The sequence below is a fragment of the Myxine glutinosa genome, chromosome 1, assembly GCF_964187855.1.
Source record: "Myxine glutinosa chromosome 1, kmMyxGlut1.1, whole genome shotgun sequence".
Classification (NCBI taxonomy): Eukaryota; Metazoa; Chordata; class Myxini; order Myxiniformes; family Myxinidae; genus Myxine; species Myxine glutinosa.
In genome coordinates, this window is record NC_136261.1 from 9,851,974 (window position 1) to 9,879,086 (window position 27,113).

At 47.8% G+C, this 27,113-nt stretch overlaps 1 protein-coding gene across 1 annotated transcript; it reads right to left on the reverse strand.

Moving 5' to 3' along the window:
• Nucleotides 1-372: 372 nt before the first annotated feature.
• RERG (RAS like estrogen regulated growth inhibitor) lies at nt 373-23,348 on the reverse strand. Its single transcript, XM_068107135.2, has 5 exons — nt 22,889-23,348; nt 22,541-22,597; nt 19,826-19,899; nt 16,030-16,194; nt 373-1,700 (listed from the first exon to the last, which is right to left on the reverse strand). The coding sequence occupies exons 1-5, from the start codon at nt 22,947-22,949 to the stop codon at nt 1,482-1,484; spliced, it is 576 nt and encodes a 191-aa protein (XP_067963236.1). The 5' UTR covers nt 22,950-23,348; the 3' UTR covers nt 373-1,481.
• Nucleotides 23,349-27,113: the final 3,765 nt, after the last annotated feature.

The window sequence follows — 27,113 nt, forward strand, 5'->3', positions numbered from 1 at the left end:
ACGATTACAGCATAAGGCTGCAATATAACAAAATGTGAAAAAAGTGAAGGGGTCTGAATACTTTTTGAATGCACTGTAAATGGCATCAGGTGACTTTTAGTACCGGACCTTATCTCCACGAAGGTAAATGGTATCAGGTGACTTTTATTACTGTATCTTATCCCCAGGTGTATAGTATGAGGTGAGTTTTATCACCAGATCTCAACTCCAAGAAGGTAAATGGCATGAGGTGAGTTTTATCCCCAGATCTTAACCCCACGAAGGTAAATGTCCCACATTTGCATGAAAAAACCATTGGCCCTTCAATCAGGTGACGTCACAAAGCAACAGGTGTCGTGTGTTTCACAAAAAAAATTCTTCACATATTTAAAATAGCATTTGAAATCGCAGCAATTGCTCTTTATTCGCAGTTTAAATACCGCCATGAAAGCCAACGTAACTGCCGCACACTATTCCAACTAATACTTCAAACTTTGTTTGAAAAAAAGAAAATAAATAAATAAATTTGTGGATATCATTCATTCATTCATGAGGTTTTCAATGAAGAGGACTTTTCGAGAAAATATTACAATCAGCGGAGGTTTTCGAAAAATAAATTTTTTCCGGTTATTTCCCATTCCACCTCCGTCACGACGTTTCCAATGATTGTTCAATGCGGGATTTAAAACTAACAAAACTAAGTAGTGCACTTTGACATTAGTCTGGGTTTGATTACCGATTCAAAGATTACCTGTCCTATTTGGTGCTTCACAGATGGGCTGTTACATCATAAAGTGCGCCGTCCGGTAGATGGATGTTAAGCCGGCTGTCCTATCTGCCAGCATTAGCCAAAAGTCCCACGGAATCTTTCGCGACGCAAGTGAGTTATTTCCAGTATCCTGAACAAATTACAAATTCCTGCCCAAATCACCTAGAAATAGATGAACGTCAGGCCTGGCCAGCCTGTTCGTGAAAGACTTATGGTAAAAACGTCATCCAGCTGACCCCACTCTTTGAATTGAAATCTACGATCAATAATATACACAAAGCGCGAAGGATTTTCGGGAGAATGTTTCCTAATGATAATGGAATGACGTCACAAGATACCAGAGGCAGACGACAGGTATGTGAAGGTGATTTTTGTCCACACCCCAAACTACCTTCGCCTACGTCTTTGTCTGGAGACGATGTCTGCTCCCCTCTGCCAGCTCGGGCCTGCGCTTCCTTGTGAATTAAAGCCGGCTATCTGCAGCCTGCATAAGGATCATCGCAATGTTACGATTTTTTCACCGCCACTAGAAAACATCAACACCTGATTTGAAATGCACGACGGTGTATAAGTAAACCAGGTGCCTTAGCTTGACAAGCGACCTGTCCTGCTCAGGACTTACGTTAATATTGCGGAATATGCAAACAAAGCAGAGCATCAAAGATGGCGGACGGGCTAGCTTCCTGTTTCCTGTTAAAGCTTTGCTCAAGCGGCGGACGATCTCCCGACAAGTCTAACTGCCAATTTTAGTCAACATCTTGCTGAAGGCCTGCCGGACGTGCGTGGTCGAGCTGCGTCTGCGGGGTCGGCTCTGGGCAGCACGGATGCGGCGGGTCTCGCGGGCTAGTTCCAGGAAGGCCTCCGAAAGGCCTCCTTCACTCGTACAGGCCGAGCACTCGAAGAATCCGGCGCCGAGCTCCATAGCAGCTTGCTCACCTTCTTCGAAACTCACCTGTCTCGCACGCACACCCTTCATAAACATGGCCGCACACTACACACGGATCAATGCGTTCGACACAAACATTATGTACAAATGTTTTGGGAAAACCCGGATGGTGTCAGAGTGGTGGTCTTTGTTAGTGAATGGATATTGGACCGAGAATGAATTAAGAATTTGGTCGGCTGGTTGCAGCATTACTGAGGGGAAACTGTGTGGTTGTTGCAGTGCCCCTGCAGGCGAGCAAAGCGATTTGGAATTTGTTCAAGATGGCGACGATACCTCACCTACCCTTTGTTCACACACACACAACTCCCATCCTCCATAAGACCTATAACATCCACCATTTAATCCGAACAGAAAGGTCCCCATTTAAGGGCCAGTGCACTCGGTGATGGAATGGTCTGGTTGGGAAACACCAATGAACAGGTTTACAGAATGGGTCTGGAATCGAACCCAGGTGAGGTGTGCTGCCGCCTCTGGATGGTCCTGAAAACGAGCTCTCCCCATCTAGGGCTCTAGGCCATATTATGTCTCCCCAACACCAGAACATAATGTCATAATGTGTGCCAGTCATGACAACTTCCCTGAAAACCAAATGGGATTGGAGAGAACAAACTCTCATTTTTGTGGAAGAGAGGAGAGGTGTTCTGTGGGGAATAGGAGAGGGGAACGAATTGGGAAAAGAAAACATTCAGGAAGGGGTGACATTAAGTGCATGTGGGAGGGCGCACAGTTGCATTGTCTGTTTCAACCTGGTTATGACGTCATTGTGTTTTAGATAAAACAAGAGACAAATAACTATTTGAGACGTCATCTTGTTTAGCGATGGTTCTTCCTGGACCCTCCATGTTTAGTTGTCAGCAGTGTGTGGAGTATTACGAAGTACTCGACCAATTAGATGATAAAACAGCTTCCGATGACGAACGAGCCACCCGGAAGTAGTTTGATCTCACCAGAACCAGTGACAATGGGCCAGAGCAGGGATTCTGCCATCTTGTTTATTTCGTCGTTAGAGCGTGAGCTCTGAGTCTGTAGGTTGGTGGTTCGATGGAAGACTTCAAAAATGGTACGAGATGCTTTCTTGCTTGACGCTCGACATTTAAAAAGGATAGAATACGGACAAACAACCATAGGTTGGCAACCATTGCGTCAGCTTGATGGGCCTCATGACCTCATGACATGGAAGTTCCTTGTAAGGATTCAACAAGTGTCAAGAGCTGGCTGAAAGAGGGGGGAGATTCGGGGAGGGTGGGCCATGTAATGGTATTACATCAGTTGTGTGGAACCGGAAGTGCTTGCTCGCATTTTGGAGTATGAAGGGGAGTTCCGGCCATGGGGTCAGGGGGTGTGTGTGATGGGGTCGTCGACATGAACATGATTCCGGGTGCTGCAATAAATGATTGTTCTCTTTGACATCGCCGCGTGATCTATTCCACATCAGAACTTGACATGGTGGCAGCGGTTTTACGACGCATATTCAAGCTCATCGAGGTAAAAAGCCGGTGTTTCCCGTCCCTCTTGTAATCGGCTCATTCCTCGTTGACCTCGCACCCCCGTTCGCAATGGGGGACCTGGCGGGAACTCCGTGCATGGATTGGACCGCGCCTAACACAGCGGAAGCTTTTAAGATGTTTAGGCAGCGATTGGAGCTGTACTTTCAAGTTCGAGGCATTACAGAGAACAACCAGGTGCCAATGATTCTGCTTCAAGTGGGAGAGGAAGGCCTCAAACGGTACAACACATGGACTTTAACAGACGAACAGCGGCAGCAACCCACACATATTTTCAATTGCTCCCTGGAACAAATGGAACCCTCGGATAACTTCAGGATCTGTCGACTGGAGCTTCGTTACTACAGTCAGAATCTCGGTGAGTCGCTGGACGCCTTTATCAGCCGGTGCAAGCTTCTCTCCCAGAAGTGTGATTTCAGTTCCAAACAAGAAGAGGACGACTGCTTGATAGAACAGATCATTGCAAGTACCCAAATGTCCGACTTTCAGAAGGAGCTTCTGACAAAACCTAAGACCTTCACTCTTAACGAAGCCTTGAAACTGGGGCGCACATACGAGGCGTTGGCAACATACATCAAACAGCTGCATACTATGAGTGCTTTTGCTAACAAAGCAACCGACAACGTGAACATCTCCACTGTTGGCCCGAGACTCAGTAAGTGCAAAAACTGTGGAACCTCACACCCTACAACACGTAACCAATGTCCTGCTTGCAACGACACATGCAGATAGTGTGTTAAACTAGGCCATTGGGCCAATTTCTGTCTTACGTACAAGTTTCAACAACTGCGACCCTACCTCTCATCGAGTGCTTACAGAGACCAAACATTGAGAAGCTTTGCACCCAACAATTATGATCCTACAGGTAATGCTTGCTTGAACCCCCAGACATCACATGCTCGTGTTGATTCTCACTGCAAAGACCAATAAGGTACACCAGACCCTCGTGTTCCAGGACAACACCCATGCGCAAGGTATTCGCGGTTTCCTAACATTCACAGTGTTCACCATGCCAGTGCACAACACGAAGCAGTGTATGACGCACATATAATGGAACAGCAACACAGGCGTCAGCACAACACTGATGACCCCGATGACCTTACGTCATAGTTTGATTCATTGACTTTTGATTTGATTGATACACCTGGTCAACGTAATGATGTTTACACAACACTTCATGTCAGTCTATGCAACAGGCCAGGTATTCATTATCTTAAGCTGAAGGTGGACACTGGTGCACAAGGAAACACATTGCCCATTCGCACTTTTCAACACGTTTCCTGAAATGCTGAATTCAAATTATGAACCCTACATTGGCTCTCTTCAGACAACAGAGAGTGTCTTAACTGCATACAATGGAACCCACATCAAGTGTTTTGGCACTGTAGACGTGGCCTGCAGTTACAAGGGATGATTGTGGACCAGCACACGATTTTTGTTGTGGATGTCAGTGGTCCTGCAGTTCTGGGCCTCCCATTGTGTGAGAATCTACACGTTGTTACGTTGCATTGTTCAGTGAACTGTAACCAACCACTGGTTTACAACAGTGTGAAGGATCTTATGGATGCATACCCACAACAATTTGACCCCATCGGTGAATTTCATACAATGCACAAGCTTGTTGTGGACCCAAATGTCCCACCACATGTCGATCCACCACGCAGAACCCCTATTGCTCTCAGGGACAAAATTCAATCAGAACTTGATGAGATGGTTCGACAGGGAGTCATACGGCGTATCAAGGAACCAAAGGAGTGGGTCAGCTCTCTCACATATGTAACCAAAAAAGATGGCAATATTCGGATTTGTTTGGACCCAAAGCACCACATTCGAGCCCTTATTCGCCCATATGTTACGGCTTCGTCACTTCCGTTGTTGTGGTTCTCATCCACTGTAAACATTTTTGGTTCCATGTACTATTATTGTTATCGTTTAAGTGAATTGGAGATAACTGTTTTCAAAAGGTTAAAAAAATTAATGTTTTAAAAAGAAACCGGAAACCGGATCTGGAACCGGACAAAGAAGAAGAGGAAAAGGAGGCGAGGCGAAGCGAGTAAGGTGGAGAAGAGCCGAGCTGCTTCGAGGTCTTCAGCAACCGCTGGCAAATGGGGGTCACGAGTGAACTTTGGGTTTCCTGGGAAAGGGATTCCGGCGACAGAGTTGTTATCGCTGTGACAGATAAACCTGCATGACAGGTTTTGCGGTTGATTCCGAAGAGAATTGTTGGAGTGCCGTTACTCTCGAGTACGGGCCATTGGCCGTTTTGCCTCGCGCCCGATTTCGCATCGCTCTCGGCTCTTCACCTCGCTTCAACCATTTCACTGCATCCAGACGTTAACCTGGTGTGTGTGTGTAACGTGGATTTTGGAGTGGGAATTTTGCGGTTCGCCGTTTGTGAGCCGTTGAACGTCCATACCCGAAGGTGTGATTTCCCAGTCGCCTCTTGAGGGTACCTTTGCCCATCTTTGGCAGTGGGACTGTCAACCGAACGGGATTCTGGTCTCGATACGACATCGTTCTGACGATCACTGGAGCGTGGATCGACTTTGGCTTGATGCCGGGATAGAGACATTGGGAATGATCTTTTCGCTCACTTGGAGCACAGTGAGTTACATTGTACGAAACTGATGGTACCATCATAGGAATGATATATTGGTTGTATAATTGATTAATATTGTTATTGTACTGTTATTTTTGTGTGACCTTAATACAATACTTGTTTGTTGGTAACAATTGGTGTGGTTTCACCATTGATCTTTGACACACAGAATAACACATCTTTCTGCCGTGACTCCTCTTGGGGCTCGGAGGTACACCGTGACTCGGGTTTGGGGAGGAGCACGTAACAGAAATTGGGGGCCTCGTCCGGGATAGAATTCCCTAACATTCCCAAAATTCCCAAATTTGGAATTTTGTAACATTCCCAAATTTTTCAAAAAATTGGATTTTTTTTGGCGTGAAGGTTAACAGGTGCTAACTAATAGTCACCATGGTGTTTGACACAGAAAAATTTGTGGCGTCCCCTAATGAGGCACAGTTCCAGGCATTAAAAAGATCGGAATTCATGATATTGGCCAAATATTTTAACTTGGAGGTCCGAGTTAATATGAAGAAAGCAGAGATGCAGACATCGGTGGTGGAGTCTTTAGTGGGACAAGGAACATGGGAAGAGGTAGCCTTGGATTGGTTACCAGAGGAAAAAGGAAATGTTGAGCTCCGGAAAATGGAGATGCAACTCGAGAGCCAGGAAAGGTTAAAAGAGTTGGAATGGAAAGCTGAGGAAAGAAGAGCAATGGAAAGAGCAGAACAGGAACGAGAACTCGAGGAAAGAAGAGCAGAGGAAAGAGCAGAGGAAAGGAGAGCCGAAAGGGAGTTAAAGGAACGGGACATGGAGTATCAGAGGGAACTTAAACTCAAGGAGCTGGAATAACTGGGGGAACGGAGAGAAGTAGTATCCATGCCGGCTAGTTCGACAACCAGTCAGAACTCTTGGGATGTTGGTAGGCATGTGAGCCTGGTTCCACCCTTCAATGAAAAGGAGGTAGCCAAGTTTTTTTAAACATTTTGAGAAGGTGGCTCAAATGCTAAAATGGCCTGTGGGGTCCTGGACTATGTTAGTGCAAAGTGTTCTGGTGGGTAAAGCTCAAGATATATTTTCGACTTTACCGATTGACCAATGTGCAGATTATGAGATAGTGAAGAAAGCCATTCTCAAAGCCTATGAATTGGTCCCCGAAGCTCACCGACAAAAATTCAAGAATGCCAGGAAGAGGGAGAGTGAGACCCATGTGGAGTTTGCCAGAATGAAGGAAACCATGTTTGACAGGTGGTGTGACTCGAAGGAGATTGGGAAAGACTTCAACCTGTTACGACAATTGATCTTGGTGGAGGAATTCAAACAGTGTGTCCACGTGGACATTAAAGTGCATTTGCATGAAAAAAAAAGTACCGGAGTTGTATGAGGCAGCAACTGTGGCAGATGACTATGCCTTGACACACAGGATGGGGTTCCACAAACCTAACTTCCCGCCTAGAGTTAGCCAGGGGAGTTATGGTAAATCAGGTGCGGAGAACAAATTTTCTTGGAGGCGGCCTAGAGAGGACTATGGGGACAAATCTGATACCGCGACTTTTAGGGATCAGAAGACTGCAGTTCCAAGACATACCTATCTTCCGGGGGGCCCGAGGCAGGCCACGAGTTTTTCCTCAGGGCCTACTTATGCCTTTTGAAGAAACCTGGGCATTTGATGTCCCAATGTTATGCCCTGAAAAGGAAAAATCAGGAGCGGAGTCAAACAAGTGCAACTCCGAATGCATTGGCCAATGCGAGAAATCGTCCTTGGAGGACAGTGCCTTGTGAAGGTTCCCATGCCAAAGTTACGGCATCACAGAACGACCTTGTTCAAGAGGGTTACAAACCTTTTATTTCAGAGGAGTTTGTGTCAATGGATGGGGACTTAACTAACCAGAGAACTGTTAGGGTATTGAGGGACACAGGAGCACATCAATCTTTGATGCTTGAAGGCATTTTGCCATTGTCAGAGAAGACGGCAACTGGTGTTAGTGTTCTTTTACAGGGGGTTGGTGGCTATGTTAAAGCTCCTCTTCATGTCATCCATTTAAAGACTGATTTGGTGTCAGGACCGGTCACCGTAGGTTTACAAGCCACCCTTCCTGTAGAGGGAATATCTTTTATTATCGGGAATGATTTGGCCGGTGGTCGATTTTCTGGTAATGCAATGTTGGTTGAAAAGCCCAGTATGGAAAATAACACCGCATAGTTAGAGCAGGAGATTCCGGGTATCTTTCCATCCTGTGCAGTGACTCGTGCTATGGGTAGGAAGCATTCTGAAGAGAAGGAGAAGGAAGGCGATGTGGATTTGGGTTCCTTAGAGGTATTGGAGGAAAATTCTGAAAGAGGTAATAGGAAAGGGAGTGACATCAAGGAACTTAAGGAAAAGGTGGCATCTGGAACAATAGAGGAAATGGAGTGTCCGTCGGAGACATCTGGGAACGAGGTTGAACAAACGGTGTTGGGAACGAGGTTGAACATCTGGGAACGAGGTTGAACAAACGGTGTCTCCCAAAGAGACTTGTTGAAGAAAACACGGAGATTCGGAGCTCCGGAGTTTGATTGATAAAGCCGTTACAGAGGAAGAGGCTATGAAGATACCTGTTGGTTACTTCATGAAAGGAGAAATACTCGAGAGAAAATGGAGACCACCGGAGGTGCCAGCAAACGATGAGTGGAAAGTTCATTACCAAATTGTGGTGCCACCGCCGTACCGGAAGGAGATATTGAGTTTGGCGCATGAGACACCTTTGGCCGGGCACCTTGGAGTGAACAAGACATGTGACAGAATATTGGTACATTTTTTCTGGCCAGGATTGCGACGTGATGTGGCGGAGTTCTGTAAATCTTGCCATTCTTGCCAGCTGATGGGAAAACCTAATCAGAAAGTCCCATCCGCACCTTTAAAACCAATTCCAGCTTTTGAAGAGCCATTCAGCCGTGTCATTATTGACTGTGTAGGCCCTTTACCTAAAACTAAGGCTGGACATCAGTATTTGCTGACCATCATGTGTGCTTCCACAAGGTTCCCAGAGGCAGTGCCTCTTAGAAAAATTACTGCGGCAGTTATTGCGAAGGCCTTGATTAAATTTTTCACTTTGGTTGGCCTACCTAAGGTCATCCAGTCTGATCAGGGTTCCAATTTCATGTCAACGCTTTTTCAGCAAGTGGTACACCTGTTGGGAGTGGAGCAAGTAAGATCAAGTACTTACCATCCCGAGAGCCAAGGGGCCTTGGAAAGGTTTCACCAGACATTGAAGAATATGATCAGAACGTATTGTTTTGAATGTGACAAGGATTGGGATGAAGGAATACCCTTATTGTTGTTTGCTACGAGGGAATCTGTTCAGGAGTCATTGGGGTTCAGTCCTTTTGAACTTGTGTTTGGACACGCGGTGCGAGGACCGTTGAAATTGGTGAAAGAACAGTGGCTACAGGAGGAGTCACAGTCAACAGTGATGGAGTATGTGTCAACGGTTAGGCACAGATTAGCAAAGGCTTGTGAAGTTGTGAGAAGAAACTTGAAAGTGACACAGGATAAAATGAAAGTGAGACATGACAAGAAATCTCAGATAAGAACTTTCAGTCCTGAGGACCGAGTGTTCGTGTTGCTTCCTGTTCCAGGCCAGCCACTACAGACTAGGTATTTTGGTCCCTATGCAATCGAAAGGAGGGTTAATGAAACAGATTACGTGGTGACAACTCCCGACCGACGGAAAAAGCGGCAGCTGTGTCATGTCAACCGACTGAAGAAATATCATGAGAGGAAGCCTGTTGGAAAAATGGTTCCTGTCTCAACTGTCTCACCTGCAGTCGGGATGCAAGAGAATCTAGAGGTTGAGGCCGGTGTGAAGTTTGATAACTTTGATGACCAGGCTTGTCCCAGATTGACGAACACGGAAGTGTTGAGTCATTTAGATGAGAAATTAGGTCATTTGACGAGGGAACAACAAGGACAACTGTCCAGCCTAATCTTTGAGTTTGCACATTTGTTCACAGTTGTACCTGGTCGTACTGACTTGGTATATCATGATATTGAGGTGGGGGAAGCCACTCCTGTGAAGCAACACCCCTATCGGATGAACCCTGTGAAGATGGATTATCTTTGGAAGGAGGTTCAGTATATGTTGGAGAATGACGTCATCGAACCAAGCAACAGTGAATGGAGCTCACCATGTGTGTTGGTTCCAAAACCCGATGGCAGTTTTCGTTGTTGTACGGATTTAAAATGGGTTAATGCAGTGACCAAGACCGACTCGTATCCCATCCCGAGGATTGATGACTGTATTGATAGAATAGGCCCAGTTAAATTTGTAACTAAATTTGACTTGCTGAAAGGGTATTGGCAGATTCCTCTTACTGATAGAGCCAAGGAAATCTCTGCTTTAGTCACACCAAATTGGTTGTATCAGTACAAGGTTCTTCCCTTTGGATTGAAAAACGGGCCTGCTACATTTCAACGGCTGATTAATATGCTTCTTGCAGACCTTGAGGGGGTGGAGGCTTATCTGGATGATGTCATCATCCACACCATGACTATGGAAGATCATATTAAACAAATCCATGCATTTTTCAAGAAATTGACCGAGGCAGAGTTGACCATCAACTTATCTAAGAGTGAGTTTGTAAAAGCACAGGTGGTGTTCCTAGGCCATGTAGTAGGTCAGGGTCAGGTGCAACTGGTGACAGCCAAGATAGAAGCCATTGATCGCTTCCAAGTTCCAAAAGGGAAGAAGGAGCTTATGAGATTCTTGGGTATGGCTGGTTGGTACCGGCGGTTCTGCAGGAATTTTTCTGATGTGGTAGCCCCTTTAACGAATTTGCTGAGGAAAGAGACCAAGTTTGTTTGGGATGACAAATGTCAGGCTGCCTTTGCCCATGTCAAAGCGATATTAATGAGCTCTCCTGTCCTAGCAGCCCCGGATTTTCAAGAACCATTCAAGTTGGTCATTGATGCAAGTGATGTGGTGGCTGGGGCAGTTCTATTGCAGGAAGATGTTGATGGCGTGGATCACCTGGTGTGCTACTATTCGAAAAAGTTTAACAAACATCAGGCAAACTATGCCACCGTGGAAAAAGAGACCCTTGCTCTCCTACTAGCGCTTCAGCATTATGAGGTGTATCTGGGAACTACTACCTTTCCTATAAAAGTCTTCACTGATCACAACCCCTTAACCTTCATTCAAAAAATGAAAAATAAAAACCAGAGGTTGATGAGATGGAGTTTGGCTTTGCAGGAGTTCAACTTGGAAATTGAGCATGTGAAGGGCAGGGACAATGTCGTTGCTGATGCGTTATCCAGAGTGAACTAACTTTGGAAATTCCTGTAGGTTGTTTGGAAGATTTGTTGCTGTATTTTGGGGAATATTAATTATTGTTGCTCATGTGAATTGATCATTTGGGTGTGAGTTTTACTTTTGTTTGTTAAAAGAGTTTTTGCCTGCAAAGAAAGTTTTCACTATGTTCCAACTTTCTTTCTTGAGAGGGGGAAGTGTTACGGATTCGTCACTTCCGTTGTTGTGGTTCTCATCCACTGTAAACATTTTTGGTTCCATGTACTATTATTGTTATCGTTTAAGTGAATTGGAGATAAATGTTTTCAAAAGGTAAAAAAAAAAAATGTTTTAAAAAAGAAACCGGAAACCAGATCCTGAACCGGACGAAGAATAAGAGGAAGAGGAAGAGGAAAAGGAGGCGGAGCGAGTAAGGTGGAGAATAGCCGAGCTGCTTCGAGGTCTTGAGCAAATGCTGGCGAACGCGGGTCACGAGTGAACTTTGGGTTTCCTGGGAAAGGGATTCCTGCGACAGAGTTGTTATCGCTGTGACAGATAAACCTGCGTGACAGGTTTTGCGGTTGATTCCGAAGAGAATCATTGGAGTGCCGTTACGTCTCGAGTACGGGCCATTGGCCGTTTTGCCTCGTGCCCGATTTCGCATCGCTCTAGGCTCTTCACCTCGCTTCAACCATTTCACCGCATCCAGACGTTAACCTGGTGTGTGTGTGTAACGTGGATTTTGGAGTGGGAATTTGCGGTTCGCCGTTTGTGAGCCGTTGAACGTCCATACCCGAAGGTGTGATTTCCCAGTCGCCTCTTGAGGGTACCTTTGCCCATCTTTGGCAGTGGGACTGTCAACTGAACGGGATTCTGGTCTCGATACGACATCGTTCTGATGATCACTGGAGCGTGGATCGACTTTGGCTTGATGCCGGGATAGAGACATTGGGAATATTCTTTTCGCTCACTTGGAGCACAGTGAGTTACATTGTACGAAACTGATGGTACCATCATATGAATGATATATTGGTTGTATAATTGATTAATATTGTTATTGTACTGTTATTTTTGTGTGACCTTAATACAATACTTGTTTGTTGGTAACAATTGGTGTGGTTTCACCATTGATCTTTGACACACAGAATAACACATCTTTCTGCCGTGACTCCTCTCGGGGCTCGGAGGTACACCGTGACCGGGGTTTGGGGAGGAGCACGTAACACATATCACAAAATACCTACAACGGAAGAGCTCAATCACAAATTTGCAGGAGCGAAATACTTCTCCAAACTTGATGCCAAGTCAGGTTATTGGTCTGTAAGAATCGATGAAGATAGCCAACAACTGCTTACATTTCAGACCCCAGCGGGCGGTATTGCTTCCAACGGTTGCCATTTGGACTGTGTGTAAGCCAGGATATTTTCCAAATGGAAATGGTCCGTATTCTCCAGAATTGTAAAGGTGCAGTTGGCATAGCAGATGACATCGCTGTCTATGGTGCCACCGAGGAGGCGCATGACCGGCACCTCGAGGAACTGATGAAAACAGCACAATGCGAAGGCCTCGTTTTCAATTCAAGCAAATGCTACATCAAAAAGACCAGCATTACCTTCTTCGGTAACACTTATAGTACACAAGGAATACAGCCTGACCAGCAGAAGGTTGAAGATCTGAGAGCTGTTCCAAAACATGAGAACAAAGCCGAGCTTTGACATTTCATTGGCCTCATGACATATTTGTTGTGCTTCATCAAGGACTTCAGTGTAAAATCCACGACTCTTAAAGACCTCAAAAAGGATTCTGAATTCCTGTGGGAGCCGCACCATCAAATTGTGTTTGATCATCTGAAGAATGAGGTGTCGGAAACATCTCTTCTCCACTACTATCAGCCAGAGAAGCCAGTCTACCTCCAATGCGATGCCAGTCTTCAAAGCCTTGGTGCAGCATTGCTTCAGGCCCATGGAAACCAGCTAAAGCCAGTGGCTTATGCAAGCAAATCTCTAACAGATACTGAAAAACGTTACGCTTACATTGAACGTGAGCTATTGGCCATCGTGTTTGGCATTGAACGTTTCCATACCCACCTGTCTGGTCGGAGTTTCATTGTGCTCACCGATCATAAACCATTGTTGATGATCATTAACAAGCCATTGATTGCTGCCCCACCGAGATTGCAACGAATGCTTGTCAGACTCCAATGGTATAACTTTACAACGGAGTACCGCCCTGGGGCAGACAATCTGCTTGCTGATGGCCTATCCCGCCTTCCTAGTCCACTCAATACAATGGCAATTGACTTGGACCTGTGTGTTTACTTGGTCCGTTTCTCTTCTGAGAAGTTGTCTCAGCTACAACAGGAAACACTTCGTGATTCTGACCTGAGTCAACTTCGAGACTTCATTATCAGTGGATGGCCAGACCATCTGAAGGACCCCCCAGAGGCTCTCAGGTATTACTGGAGTTTTCGGGATGAGCTGTCAATTGAAAATGGCGTAATTGTTAAAGGAGAGAGAGAGAGTCGCTATACCTAAGAGTATGAGAAACGACATTCTGCAGAAACTCACTCAGGCCATTTTGGACATGAGAAAACTAAACTGCTGGCGAAGGACACTGTGTGCTGGTATAACGTTAACAAGGACATTGATCGGCTCGTGGAATGCTGTCCTACCTGCCAACGACACCGGAAATCTCAGCTGCCTGAACCACTACAGCAACATGGCATTCCGCTCAGACCATTGAGCAAAGTCGGATGTGATCTGTTCTATTTTGATGCAGCTCAGTGACTCGTCATCGCAGATTATTATTCCAAATTTCCTATTGTTCCCAAACTGCCCGAGTCTGCTCCCAGTCGCACGATTATTGCGACCTTGGGACAGATTTTTTCTGAGTTCGGAATCCCTGATACGTTTATGAGTGATAAAGTCCTCATTTCTCCAGCGTAGAATTTCATTCATTTGCTGGGAAATGGAATTTTGACCACGTCACTTCATCCCCAACATACCCAAAATCTAATGGATTCATTGAGCGCCAAGTCGAGACAGTGAAATCTATCCTCCGCAAATCAAAAAGTGTGGGAAACGATTTTCATCTGGCCCTGCTAGCTTGGAGGTCCACCCTGGTGAGCTACAGCTTGGCAAGTCCTGCTCAACTGCTAATGGGCAGAAAAATCAAATCGCTGGTACCAACCAGAATCACCAATGAGCATGACGATGACAACCTCATCCATGAGGAGCTGGAGAGGCGCCGCTACTTACAAAAGCTCTACCACGATAGGCATGCTCGGACACACGAAATGTCGGGCCTATACCCTGGACAGCTGCTCGGACACACGAAATGTCGGGCCTATACCCTGGACAGCGAGTTCGCGTTCACAACCACAACACCCATTGTTGGGAGCCGGCCACGGTTCTCTCCATGTGTGAAGAGCCACGGTCATATTTGCTCGCATCACCAAATGGTCAAACACTCCGACGCACCCGAATTCACATTCAGGAGCTCCCGGCGTGTGATGCGGTGCCCCATCAATCTTCGGGCCAAAACCAGAGTTCTGAAGCCACAGTGAGTGGGAACAGCGAACCATCTGCAAGGTCTGGAAATGAACCTGTGAATCATGACTCTGACGTCACTCGTGCCACCAGAGCAGAGATGGTTCATCAATCTCCCCAGCCTTCTGCCAGTTTTAGTCACAGGTTGCCTCCGTCACAGAACCTGACACCTGTCCATACGAGGTCTGGCCGAGCTGTGAAAGCGCCATGCCGTCTTGATCTATAAAACACTTTCTTATCTGATGTTTGCATTTATTCACTTTGGTTACCTCGTGTTAACTGCTCTGGGTTACTGGTGTAGTGTTGTAATGATCTAAGGACAGTGCAGACATGTAATAGTATTACAAGGGTTTGCTGTTTTTACTTTTTTACTTTTCTTGTTGTGGGAAAGGGAGATGTAATGGTATTACATCAGTTGTGTGGAACCGGAAGTGCTTGCTCGCGTTATGGAGTATGAAGGGGAGTTCCGGCCATGGGGTCAGGGGGTGTGTGTGATGGGGTCGTCGACATGAACATGATTCCAGGTGCTGCAATAAATGATTGTTCTCTTTGACATCGCCTCGTGATCTATTCTACATCAGAACTTTACAGGCCATGGGGGAGATTAAGGGGGGTGGGACATGGGGGAGATTAGGTAGGGGGGGTGGGTGGGGCCGTGGGGGAAATTAGGGGGTGGGCCATGGGGGAGATTAGGGGAGGGTGGGCCATGGGGGAGATTAGGGGAGGGTGGGGGAGATTAGGGGAGGGTGGGCCATGGGGGAGATTAGGGGAGGATGGGCCATGGGGGGAGATTAGGGGAGGGTGGGGGAGATTAGGGGAGGGTGGGCCATGGGGGAGATTAGGGGAGGGTGGGCCATGGGGGAGATTAGGGGAGGGTGGGGGAGATATGGGGAGGGTGGGCCATGGGGGAGATTAGGGGAGGGTGGGTGGGGGAGATTAGGGGAGGGTGGGCCATGGGGGAGATTAGGGGAGGGTGGGGGAGATTAGGGGAGGGTGGGCCATGGGGGAGATTAGGGGGGTGGTCCATGGGGGAGATTAGGGTGGTGGTCCATGGGGGAGATTAGGGGTGGTGGGCCATGGGGGAGATTAGAGGGAGTGGGGCTGTGGGGTAGATTAGGGAGGGGGGGCTGTAGGGAAGATTCTACAGTTCGTTCTGATGACGAGAGAGACGGATAGAGACGTGGGGACGTTTAGGAACCTGTAGCTGATTGTATTAACCGGTGGACACATTCAACAGCCACGCGATACGCAGGCTAAAAATAGAAATAAACTTGATGAATTTGGCCAAAAACATTTCCATGTGAGTTTATATTTTAAACACCCCAGTGGTGAAACACTCATCATGGTGTGACGTGGACGTGGTGTGTCACACACTACACTCCTCCTGAGTGTGTGTACAGTACGGATATGTGGAAATGCATAAAACTCGATTGTCACCTGGCGCGCGTGCTCCAGATCGATCTTGTTTCCCAACAGCACCACAGGTACCGGACGTGCTGCGAGCGTCTTGATGTGCGAGGCATAGGTGAGGCTCCCTCGTTCCGTGACGTCGTACACCAGGAGAAGAGCATCGGCCCACACGCTCCAACTTCCGGATTCATCCTGAAATGAAGATCGGAGGAGGTGGGGCAAGTAGGTGAATAATTTCAATGTACAGGTGTTTGTAAAGAAATGAAAACCCATTCGTGCTCACATCTCGAAGTCAAACAACTGAACATCTATGATTTAATGAAGCGACATCCTGATTCCTTAAAAAGGGGATTCAAGATTATTTTATAGAGAGGTAGCAGTGCAGCTCACACCTCACAGGTAGCACACCAATGTCACTTTGAGTTATCTGCCCGGGGGTTGATTCCCAACCTGGCGTCGCATCAGTGCCTGTGCGTCCTTGTTCGGGACGTTAAGCTGGTTGTCCCATCAATTAGCATTATCTTGTGGACATTAAAAGAAATCCCACATTTGATTACAGAAGAGTAGGCCATTGTGTGCCGGTGCCCTGGTGAGCAAATTCCAAATTCCTGCCCTGATCGAGGCCTGCTTTGTGGATGCCCTGCTATGTGGTCCAGACTCCTCCAGGAAAAGTTCTCAATCAGTCGGGGATCTTCTTCCAGTGTCGTAACCTGTACTCTGTAGGATTATCTGATGAGAACCAAAGGCCATATTTGATCAAATTGTCGATCCTACAGAATTGGAGTCACCGACACAACTCCCCCACCATCCCAGCAGCTCAATAGAAAGAGGCGAATGCTTCCTGTCGACCTTGATCCACCCGTGCTTCCTGCCACGATTGTTTGCAATGGCGCAGTGGGGTTGAGAAGGTTGGGAAAACAAACAACAGCAAATGCCAATGCAAGGCCATTCCCACAACCAAAATTACTTTTGGGATCCGGTAGGGTGTCGGCTCTAAACGCCCTCCCTACCTGGAGATGGAGATCACAAGGCTGGAGATGCATGGTCATTGCTGAAATATCACCTTTACACGTCACAATTTGAATGACGACTGGGGTTGAGATTGACCAGGGTGACTGGTCAATGGGTTCCCAGATACCTTCGCCAACCTCTCCGCAAAGCAGGACGATACTTCTGCTCGAGCCACGGACAAGATGGAAGATTGCCGAGCGGTTTAGCAATCCGAAGCTCGAGCCGTTAGCAATGAAACTAACCCGATTCTGAGCGGTTCTAATCGTGCCACAGGTACTCAATTGGAGACAGGACAAAATCGATCGGGTGAGAATGCCATGTCGCAATGTGCAGTTTTGTTACAGTTTATTTAAAGACTTTTCCATATTTGTAGCACTATATATGATTTTGATTATATATACTAGCAACGGTACCCACCCTACGGGCAGGGCTTCAATTGGGAGGCCCAAATGAAAAGGCAAAATATCAGAAATTGAAGGTTTTTTATTTTAAACGATTCATATAAACATCCGTTGAATCATATCACACGCAAATCATCAAAATCTAAACAGTACATGGCGCCCATTTTGAAAAAAGATTGAATTCTGCAAAACGGAAGTGGCCGCTACACGTCTTTCTCAGTCGCACGTTTATGTGTGAAGAGTGCGCGCCGAATCTGTAACAAGGAAGCGGCCGCTACACCTGTTTCTCAGTCGCTTTGCACAGGCTGCCATGTTACTTCGGAGCCGCACGTTTATATCGGAAGAGTTCATCAGGAATCGATCTACTCTCTCCTGGTACGTAGAATTTCAACAAAAGCCACATCACTGTTCATATCGGTAAATATTATTCCATCGTGTTTGGAAAAACTGGAAAATTGGAAAACTTGGAAAAATTTGGTAAAACAATATGATTTATTGTTATTATGTCAACAACATAGCCTATTTTACTCCAGGGGGTCCTAGGATTACCCACCCAAAATATCGTTGCGATCAGTTCGGCCGTTTTTGCGCTACCTTCAAACGGACAGATATATCTATCTATAATTCCAGTAATCTCTGTGTGTATGTTTGTATGTATGTATGTATGTATGTATGTATGTTTGGCTGTGACCGCTGTTTCTCGACAACTACCGGTCCGATATACTTGAAACTTGCCAGGTATATTGCTGGGGACCCGAGGATGTGCCTTTTCAAGGTTTCATATTAATCGGAGAAGTAGTTACCGAGCTATGTCCAAAAAACGATTCAACCAATCAGAGAGCAGCGAGCTATCACGTGTGCCGAACGTGGCGAACAGACTCTGCCTCGGACGGCACATTTGAGAGCGTATTCATTTATTTCACGTTGGCAAACTATGTTGGCGTTCAACTATGTTTTAAAACTAATTAAAACTAATTTGCGATTCATCGTAACTGCGATATGCGACCTTCCGGACAGTGAAGACTGCACTTCCGGCAGCCAATCACAGAACGTGTTGTTGCGTAGGCGTGGCCGATGTGAGAGCGAGCCGAGCCGAGCGCGTGCGCCATTACGGTTCGTAATTCGATTTCTTCCGGAGAAAATAATAATTTCTCGATTTCTTATGCGCATTATTTCTCCCAATTCAGTCAGAGCGAAGGGCGGAAGCGAAGAGCATTGTTTTTTTTGTTTATGGGCGTACGGGCGTACGGGCGGGGTAGAGCGTACGGGTGGCGTTTTTTTTTTTTTTTGGCAAGGAACGGGCACCCACGTACGGGCATGCCCTAGTATATATAATTATAGTAATATATATATATATATATTTAATTGACATATCTGGGAAAATTACACGCCCGGGCCAGGAATCGCATCCAGGTCCTCTGGTGAAGGGTACCACTGTTGGTGCTCCTATGGTTGGCAGCGAGTGCCCCTGAAGCATTAACGCAAAGAGTGGCAATCATATGTGTGGGAAAATTGCATGCTTGATCAGGGTCGCCCCAGATAGCTCGGATGACAGAGTACTGATACGGCTTTCCAGAGGACCTGGGTTCGATTCCTAGTTTGGGTGCGTAATTTTTCCAGATATGTCAATTAATAATAATTTGTTGTATACTAACTAATTCGTCGGGCTAAAACTTATACGTGGCATGTTATCTCAACATGTTGTGGGTGGGTTCGGACAAAACTTGGTGCACAGGTTTGGTTTGTTTCAAGAATTAATCGATTCTAATTTTTATTTTTAAGTGATTCTTCACCAATGAGTGATTGGGTCAAAACGATGTATTATGTATAACACGATATTTCAAAAAGTTCTGGACGGATTTGGACGAAATTTGGTGGATGAGTTGGTTTGGTGACTAAAACAAGCCGATTTGATTTTGGTTCAGATCCGAATCCAGATCCGACCTATCAGTGGATGCAAAAGGTAAACTGTTCAGCATGGTGGAGGTGTACGTTCTACCGAGTGCCGTTCTAGTTTAAAATGAAATGATAAACTGCGACATGTTTGATTAGAACTTTTTTGAATATTGGGTGAACGATGTTCTTCACGACGTTGGGGTCACGTGGTTACAAAGGTATCACAATGGTGAGGGGCCCGGATGTTGCAAACGGCATCAGACGTACGTGCTCAGGAAGCTGGCATTTTGGGACAATGTCGCTGGACAAAGGATCTTGATGAGGATTGGTTTCCGCAATATGTTGATGAAATGAGCGATCTCATCTAGAAGATAACAATCTCCTTTGTCTTTGTCTTCTCAAGGAATACTTTGCTGAAGAAGGCTCGGACTGACAGGGGGTAACCGATCTCACAAATGGATGACGTCATAATGACATGATAGGTGGCGACGTTGTGACGTAATAGCTAAACTCACTTGTCCAGCTGTATCAAAGATGTCCATGGAGATGGTTTCCTCGTCCACGACCACCTCGTGTTTGTATGTTGCTTCTGCAGACAGGGTGCAAAGGACGCAGAGCGACATTCACGTTTCGTTCTTTAATTCATTCATTGTGTGACAAACCGAGCTGATCGACATTCTTCCATTTTCATTTCACGTTGTATTCCTCCTGGTATCGCTTTACACATTAAACGTGATTCGAAAATCAAACATCACCTGCATGCTCTAGGAACAAATGATGAAATAATTAAGGGGACACTAATTCGAGTAAGACGGGGACAAGATGGCCCACTACCCACCAGGTATAACCTCTTCAGTCGTGGTTACATGTTCAATGCCCTGAACATTCGCACCAGAGGGTCTACCTATGGCCGACAGTCTATCGGACAATTACAAATGAGAAATGTTCCGTATACTCATCAAATGGACTGAGGAGGATGTGTCGGTATTCCGTGCATCTCACCCCACCTTACCTGTCAGGGGCATCTTGTTCCACCTGACTTGCCTGCGGCATGTTGATCCACCTTACCTGCCAGTGGTATCTTTCCCTCACCTAACCTGCCAAGGGTATTTCAACCACCACCTTACCTGCCAGGGGCATGACGCCCCACATTATCTGCCAGGGGCATGACGCCCCACATTACCTGCCAAGGACATGACGCCCCACATTACCTGCCAGGGGCATGACGCCCCACATTACCTGCCAGGGGCATGACGATTGACGCCCCACATTACCTGCCAGGGGCATGATGCCCCACATTACCTGCCAGGGGCATTACGCCCCACATTACCTGCCAGGGGCATCTCGCCCCACCTTACCTGCCAGGGGCATCTCGCCCCACATTACCTGCCAGGGGCATCTCGCTCCACCTTACCTGCCAGGGGCATCTCCCCCCAGCTTACCTGCCAGGGGCATCTCACTCCACCTTACCTGCCAGGGGCATCTCGCCCCATCTTACCTGCCAGGGGCTTCTCGCCCCACCTTACCTGCCAGGGGCATCTCTCCCCACCTTACCTGCCAGGGGCATCTCACCCGACATTAGCTGCCAGGGGCATGATGCCCCACATTACCTGCCAGGGGCATTACGCCCCACATTACCTGCCAGGGGCATCTCGCCCCACCTTACCTGCCAGGGGCATCTCGCCCCACATTACCTGCCAGGGGCATCTCGCTCCACCTTACCTGCCAGGGGCATCTCCCCCCAGCTTACCTGCCAGGGGCATCTCACTCCACCTTACCTGCCAGGGGCATCTCGCCCCATCTTACCTGCCAGGGGCATCTCGCCCCATCTTACCTGCCAGGGGCTTCTCGCCCCACCTTACCTGCCAGGGGCATCTCTCCCCACCTTACCTGCCAGAGGCATCTCACCCGACATTAGCTGCCAGGGGCATCTCACCCCACCTTACCTGCCAGGGGCATCTCCCCCCACCTTACCTGCCAGGGGCATCTCACTCCACCTTACCTGCCAGGGGCATCTCGCCCCACCTTACCTGCCAGGGGCATCTCGCCCCACCTTACCTGCCAGGGGCATCTCCCCCCCACCTTACCTGCCAGGGGCATCTCACTCCACCTTACCTGCCAGGGGCATCTCGCCCCACCTTACCTGCCAGGGGCATCTCCCCCCACCTTACCTGCCAGGGGCATCTCACTCCACCTTACCTGCCAGGGGCATCTCGCCCCATCTTACCTGCCAGGGGCTTCTCGCCCCACCTTACCTGCCAGGGGCATCTCTCCCCACCTTACCTGCCAGGGGCATCTCACCCGGCATTAGCTGCCAGGGGCATCTCACCCCACCTTACCTGCCAGGGGCATCTCCCCCCACCTTACCTGCCAGGGGCATCTCGTCCCACTTTACCTGCCAGGGGCATCTCGCCCCACCTTACCTGCCCGGGGCATCTTGCCCCACATTACCTGCCAGGGGCATCTCCCCCCACCTTACCTGTCAGGGGCATCTCGCCCCACCTTACCTGCCAGAGGCATCTCCCCCCACCTTACCTCTCAAGGGCATCTCAGCCCACCTTACCTGCCAGGGGCATCTCGCCCCACCTTATCTGCCAGGGGCATCTCGCCCCACATTACCTGCCAGGGGCATCTCGTCCCACTTTACCTGCCAGGGGCATCTCGCCCCACCTTACCTGCCAGGGGCATCTTGCCCCACATTACCTGCCAGGGGCATCTCCCCCCACCTTACCTGTCAGGGGCATCTCGCCCCACCTTACCTGCCAGAGGCATCTCCCCCCACCTTACCTCTCAAGGGCATCTCACCCCACCTTACCTGCCAGGGGCATCTCGCCCCACCTTATCTGCCAGGGGCATCTCGCCCCACCTTACCTGCCAGGGGCATCTCGTCCCACTTTACCTGCCAGGGGCATCTCGCCCCACCATACCTGCCAGGGGCATCTCGCCCCACCTTACCTGCCAGGGGCATCTCGTCCCACTTTACCTGCCAGGGGCATCTCGCCCCACCTTACCTGCCAGGGGCATCTCGTCCCACCTTACCTGCCAGGGGCATCTCGCCCCACCTTACCTGCCAGGGGCATCTTATCCCACCTTACCTGCTCAGGGCATGTTGTCCCAACCTATATTATCCTAATGAATATTAATGCCGTGTAGGGGAAGTCGTACGGTTAGTCAGAGTTGATACGTCACCGATTTGCAGACAATCAGGAGTTTCAGGGAATGCATCGTACCGAGGGTCGGGTCGTACTCCCAGATGAACCGGTTGGTAAGGAACCTGACGACCACAGCTGCACACACACGTCTTAGCATCACCATGGAAACGAATTAATTATATCTCGGTGTAAACTACATTCGATAGATTAAAATGATCGAAACAAACAGCGAACGCCGGACCGACCTCGTCCTGCTTCAAATCATTGAATCATCTCCACGGTGATGAAGGGGTGGGTGACAAATGGGGGGGGGGGGGGGGGGTCATGTATAAAGAGGAAGAAGAAGCATTGCATGCAACAGCTGGGAGCGCGCGTCGCGCACACTAGTGAGACCGGACGTTGTCCGAGTGCGCACGGCTCACTCACCGGACTTTCCGACGCCAGCACGTCCCAGCACGGCGAGACGAACGTCTGCGCTGGTGGACATGGCGGACCGAGTCGGGAACGAAAGGGACCGCGTGGGAGCGACCAGGGGACAGGGCGGGGAGAACGAGTTCGAGGGATAAACGGACACGGACGTGGGTGGGACGTGGGGCAGACGAGAGAGAGTGTGGGCTCGGGTGTGGGGGGGATGAAACCGGTGGAGAAGCTGGAAATGACAGACAATGACAGAGGAGGAAACTTTCCCACTTTAAACCGCCTTTCCAACATCCCGTTTGTTTGGCCTCCGACGTCGCCGTTCTTGGAGTTGGCGCCACCTGGCGGGAAAAGTCGGAGAGAAAACGACTCGAGGATAATGAAACGGAAAACAAACCTTCATGGGAGGAAACACCCTAAACCAGGTCGTGGATTCGAATAATATTCCCAACAAAACTGTCACGTGTACGTGGAGCCAGCTGCCGCACCATGGAGCACGCCGAACTGTCTGCAGATCCGGTTCAAAGTGGATGTAAAACATTCCCCGAAACACCTGTGACGACTGTAAGGTTTTATGAGGAATGACGAGCGTGGGTCTGCTCGCTCCGCCTGACTCACCACACGTCGCTCCAGAGGAACGGGCTTGCTTTAACTGACGATAATGAATGTACCTGACTTGCTATGTTGTCATGATTTACATTTTACACCAATCAAAATACAAATATTGATGATATTATTTATTTGTAATTTATCTGTAATCCAAAAAGGTCCAAGTGGTCGAAAGCTCTAAATGGTCAAGAGTCCAAGCTGTCTAATCTGTCTGAAGGGTGTAAAGGGGTCTAAATGTTGTCAAAGTCTAAAGGGTCAAAATAAACTTGAGGAGTGTAAAGGTCGAAAGGTTCTAGGGGTCTAAAGGTGTCTAAAGTATTGAAAGGGTCTGAAAGTAAAAGGGGTCTTAAGGGTCATGAGGGTCTTAAGGATCTCATGGATCTCATGGGTCTAAAGAGTCTAAAGGATCTTTAGGGATCTTGGGGGACTTAGAGTCTTCAAAAGTCAAAGAGGCCTCAGCAGTCTAAAGGGTCGAAAGGTATATTCCAACAGTATGCAATTAACAGACATAATCACAGCTTCACGGCTTTACTGGGGTCGTTTGGGTCGTTCGGGTCTTCCAGTTATTCTGCGTCCTTGGGGTCTTTTGAGTCTTCAAGAATCTTCATGGTCTTTCGAGGTCTTGGGGGACTTAAAGGGTCTTCGAAGGTCTAAGGGATCTCCGCAGTCTAAATGGTCGAAAGGTATATTCCAACAATCCGTAATTAATAGATGTACGTAATTGATAGACAGGAAGCAATCAAACAGTGTGGTATTAATTGACACATAATCGCACGGCTTCCCGGATGGATGGACGAACGGCTTCACGGACCATGTTTTACGGTTTTGTATTATATAGACAGCTGTACATTATAGATATCATGTACCATATAGTAGGTGCATGTTCAGCATAATGTTGATGTACCTTTGTGTTGTTGAGGTCTCACCTGATCTGAAACCACTGCAGCAGCCACTAGTACAATGGTACTGTATGGTTATACTGTATATCCTCCAAAGACAAAAAGATCAGATACAAGACCCAAAATATGTTTGTACCTTGTTTTATGATACCCAAAGGATCAACTTACGAATGTGTACACACAGCACACCTTATTCCTTCATACACACAATACCCTCGAAATACAGGATATTGCTGTAACTGCATTTCTCATCCTGAGAATACACCTCAACGAACCTTTACGGAGCATGACATCGATTCTGGAGATCAACGCAAAAAGACTGGTCCACCAAGGCAGGATGGAAGAACGAGCGGTCTTCCTCTACGGGCAGGAGGTAGATTTAAAGGCGATCGTGCATGAACACACACACACACACACACACACACACACACACACACACACACACACACACACACACACACACACACACACACACACACACACACACACACACACTTTTGATAGTGTCCCACATTCGTGGATGATAAAATGCATGCAATTGTACAAGATCAGCCCCCAAATGATCAAACTGATGGAGAAAGCAATGGAGCTTTGGAGTACCACTGTTGTGGTTCTGTATAACGGCCCCGAAAGTAATTGCGCCCAACATACAGGTCCTTCGGCGTAGTTATTTCCATAATGTAAAGTTAGAGTTGTCCCTTTCCCTTGTGTACAATGCGTTGGTGAAGATTAGAGAGATTCTTCTGCCTTTTCTCCCCATTTTCTAGGGGGTAATTGTTACGTATGCGCATCATGTTTTAGTTTAATAATTAGTCGCTGTAGTGAGCCAAAAGGCGTTTGAATCGTACGCCGAATCCAAACTGCCACTTTTCCTTCCATCTCTAAATCTTCCCTTTAGATACACAATAAGGACACAACCCATAGCTTTTAGTAAACACATATTTAGTTGCACTTTATTTTGGTTTCATTATAACTTTCACATTAAGGAAACATTACATTAAGATATTAGACACACGGTAAGCTCCCTGCCTGGACAATCCCTCAACCGCCACGTCGTACCAACCGTACCTCATCTGACCACGACCTCATCTGACCACCCCACACGCTGGCGACCAAAAAACACAAGAGGGGAAAGGCACGTGAAATGGCGGCGATGGCAGATAGACTCTTACCCTCCATACCAGGTTAAACACACACCCAAACAACGAGGTGCTAATTGGCCACTGACATCTTTTTTTTTTTTTGAATACAGGATCGAGGCTCGTGAAAGAACTAACATTTATTACACAAAAAATCTAACAGACACACAAAACATATAATAAGGGTAGCGGTTGACAAGATGGGGAGAGAAGGGGAAGCACAAACACAACATTTGAGAGCAGGGACATCGGGAGATCTGTGGGAGGGCTTGGGGGGAGGAGGCGTGGGAAGGGGGGGGGGGGAGAAGGCGTGGGAAGGGGGGGGGAGGAGGCGTGGGAAGGGGGGGGAGGGGTGGGAGATGTATAAAACACAAGGAAACTGCAAGGACTTCCAGGAAGGAAGTTGGTATTTCAAAAAAGTGAATCTGGGGTGAAATTAGTGGGGGTAGAAAAGATCAAGGTTTCGGATGGGGGAAGATAAGAGATGGTGGTGAACAGCTGTTCTGTTTTAAAGACCTGGAGGGAGGAGTGGGATTGAAGAGAGTGAGGGAGTTTGTTCCAGAGGCAGGAGAAAAGAGGAATGAAGGAGTGAAGGTGAGCAGAGAGTCTTGATTTTGGCAGTTTAACCATAAGAGGGTTGCAGGCAGATCTTGTGCGACTGGCAGGAATATTTGGGGGACAGAGCCCAGAGAGAGCTGGGGGAGCAAGGCCGGAGAGGAGTCGGTAGAAGACGGAAAGACCACCAACCTGCCTGCGGTGAGTAAGTGAAAGGCCCTCGGAGTGAGCTTCATCGCAGGAGATTCCAATGATTCTTGTTGACACTTTGTTGACACCTTGCTTTTTTGATCCTTGTTTGTTTTGTTTGTTGATCTTGTTGACACCTTATCGCTATGCTTGCTCTCCCCAACAAGTACCTGCTTTCCGGCGTTCGCCCCTCCACCTGTAAACCCGTCCCATCCCGCATGAATGGCTCATGTTAATCAGGTCGCATGTCATGCGCGGAGGCAACACTGAGCGAAACTCATGGAGGTCTGGCGAGGGCAGGGCTAAGTGGAGATGCACCAATCAGCAGGCGTAGTTATGCCAAAGGATTTTTTCATGCACTGTTAGGCCCCGCCCCCCTAAGGGATTACAAAAGCTGCGTGGGCGAGAGCTCAGCACATTGGTTTTTTTGTCTGGCTGTGAACAAGGTACTGGTGCTCGTCCTGTCTGCTGCTGATTTGTGGTACTTTAGTGGGAGAAGCAATGTGGGGGGGCTATCACTGCAAAAGCGAGTTGGGGCTGGGGCCGAGTCTTGGGTGAGCGTAGCAGGAGCTGTGGAGAGCGCGTCGATGAGGCCCGACCAAGCCATGCCTACACAGATCTTTTAGTTCTCACACAGTATGTTATTTATCTCATGCATTATTTTCTCAGCTATCTTTATTTTATCATTCTCTCTTGAACACAGACTCACCATCAATAAAGAGGGCAATAGCAATTGGTGGCATTGCTGCGGCCCAACTCCTCCGGAGTGACAACCACTGATAATGCACCTTCGCAATTTCTCTTGCACCAAACACATTTCACACACCCACCACATTCCCTACA

Coding starts and splice junctions, on each gene's coding strand:
- RERG (XM_068107135.2), bottom strand. CDS start 22,949: ATGTCCACCAGCGCAGACGTTCGTCTCGCCGTGCTGGGACGTGCTGGC. Junction 16,195..19,825: donor TCTTTGATACAGCTGGACAA/GTGAGTTTAGCT, acceptor TCTTCATTTCAG/GATGAATCCGGAAGTTGGAG. Junction 1,701..16,029: donor ATCTGGAGCACGCGCGCCAG/GTGACAATCGAG, acceptor CGTGCGAGACAG/GTGAGTTTCGAAGAAGGTGA.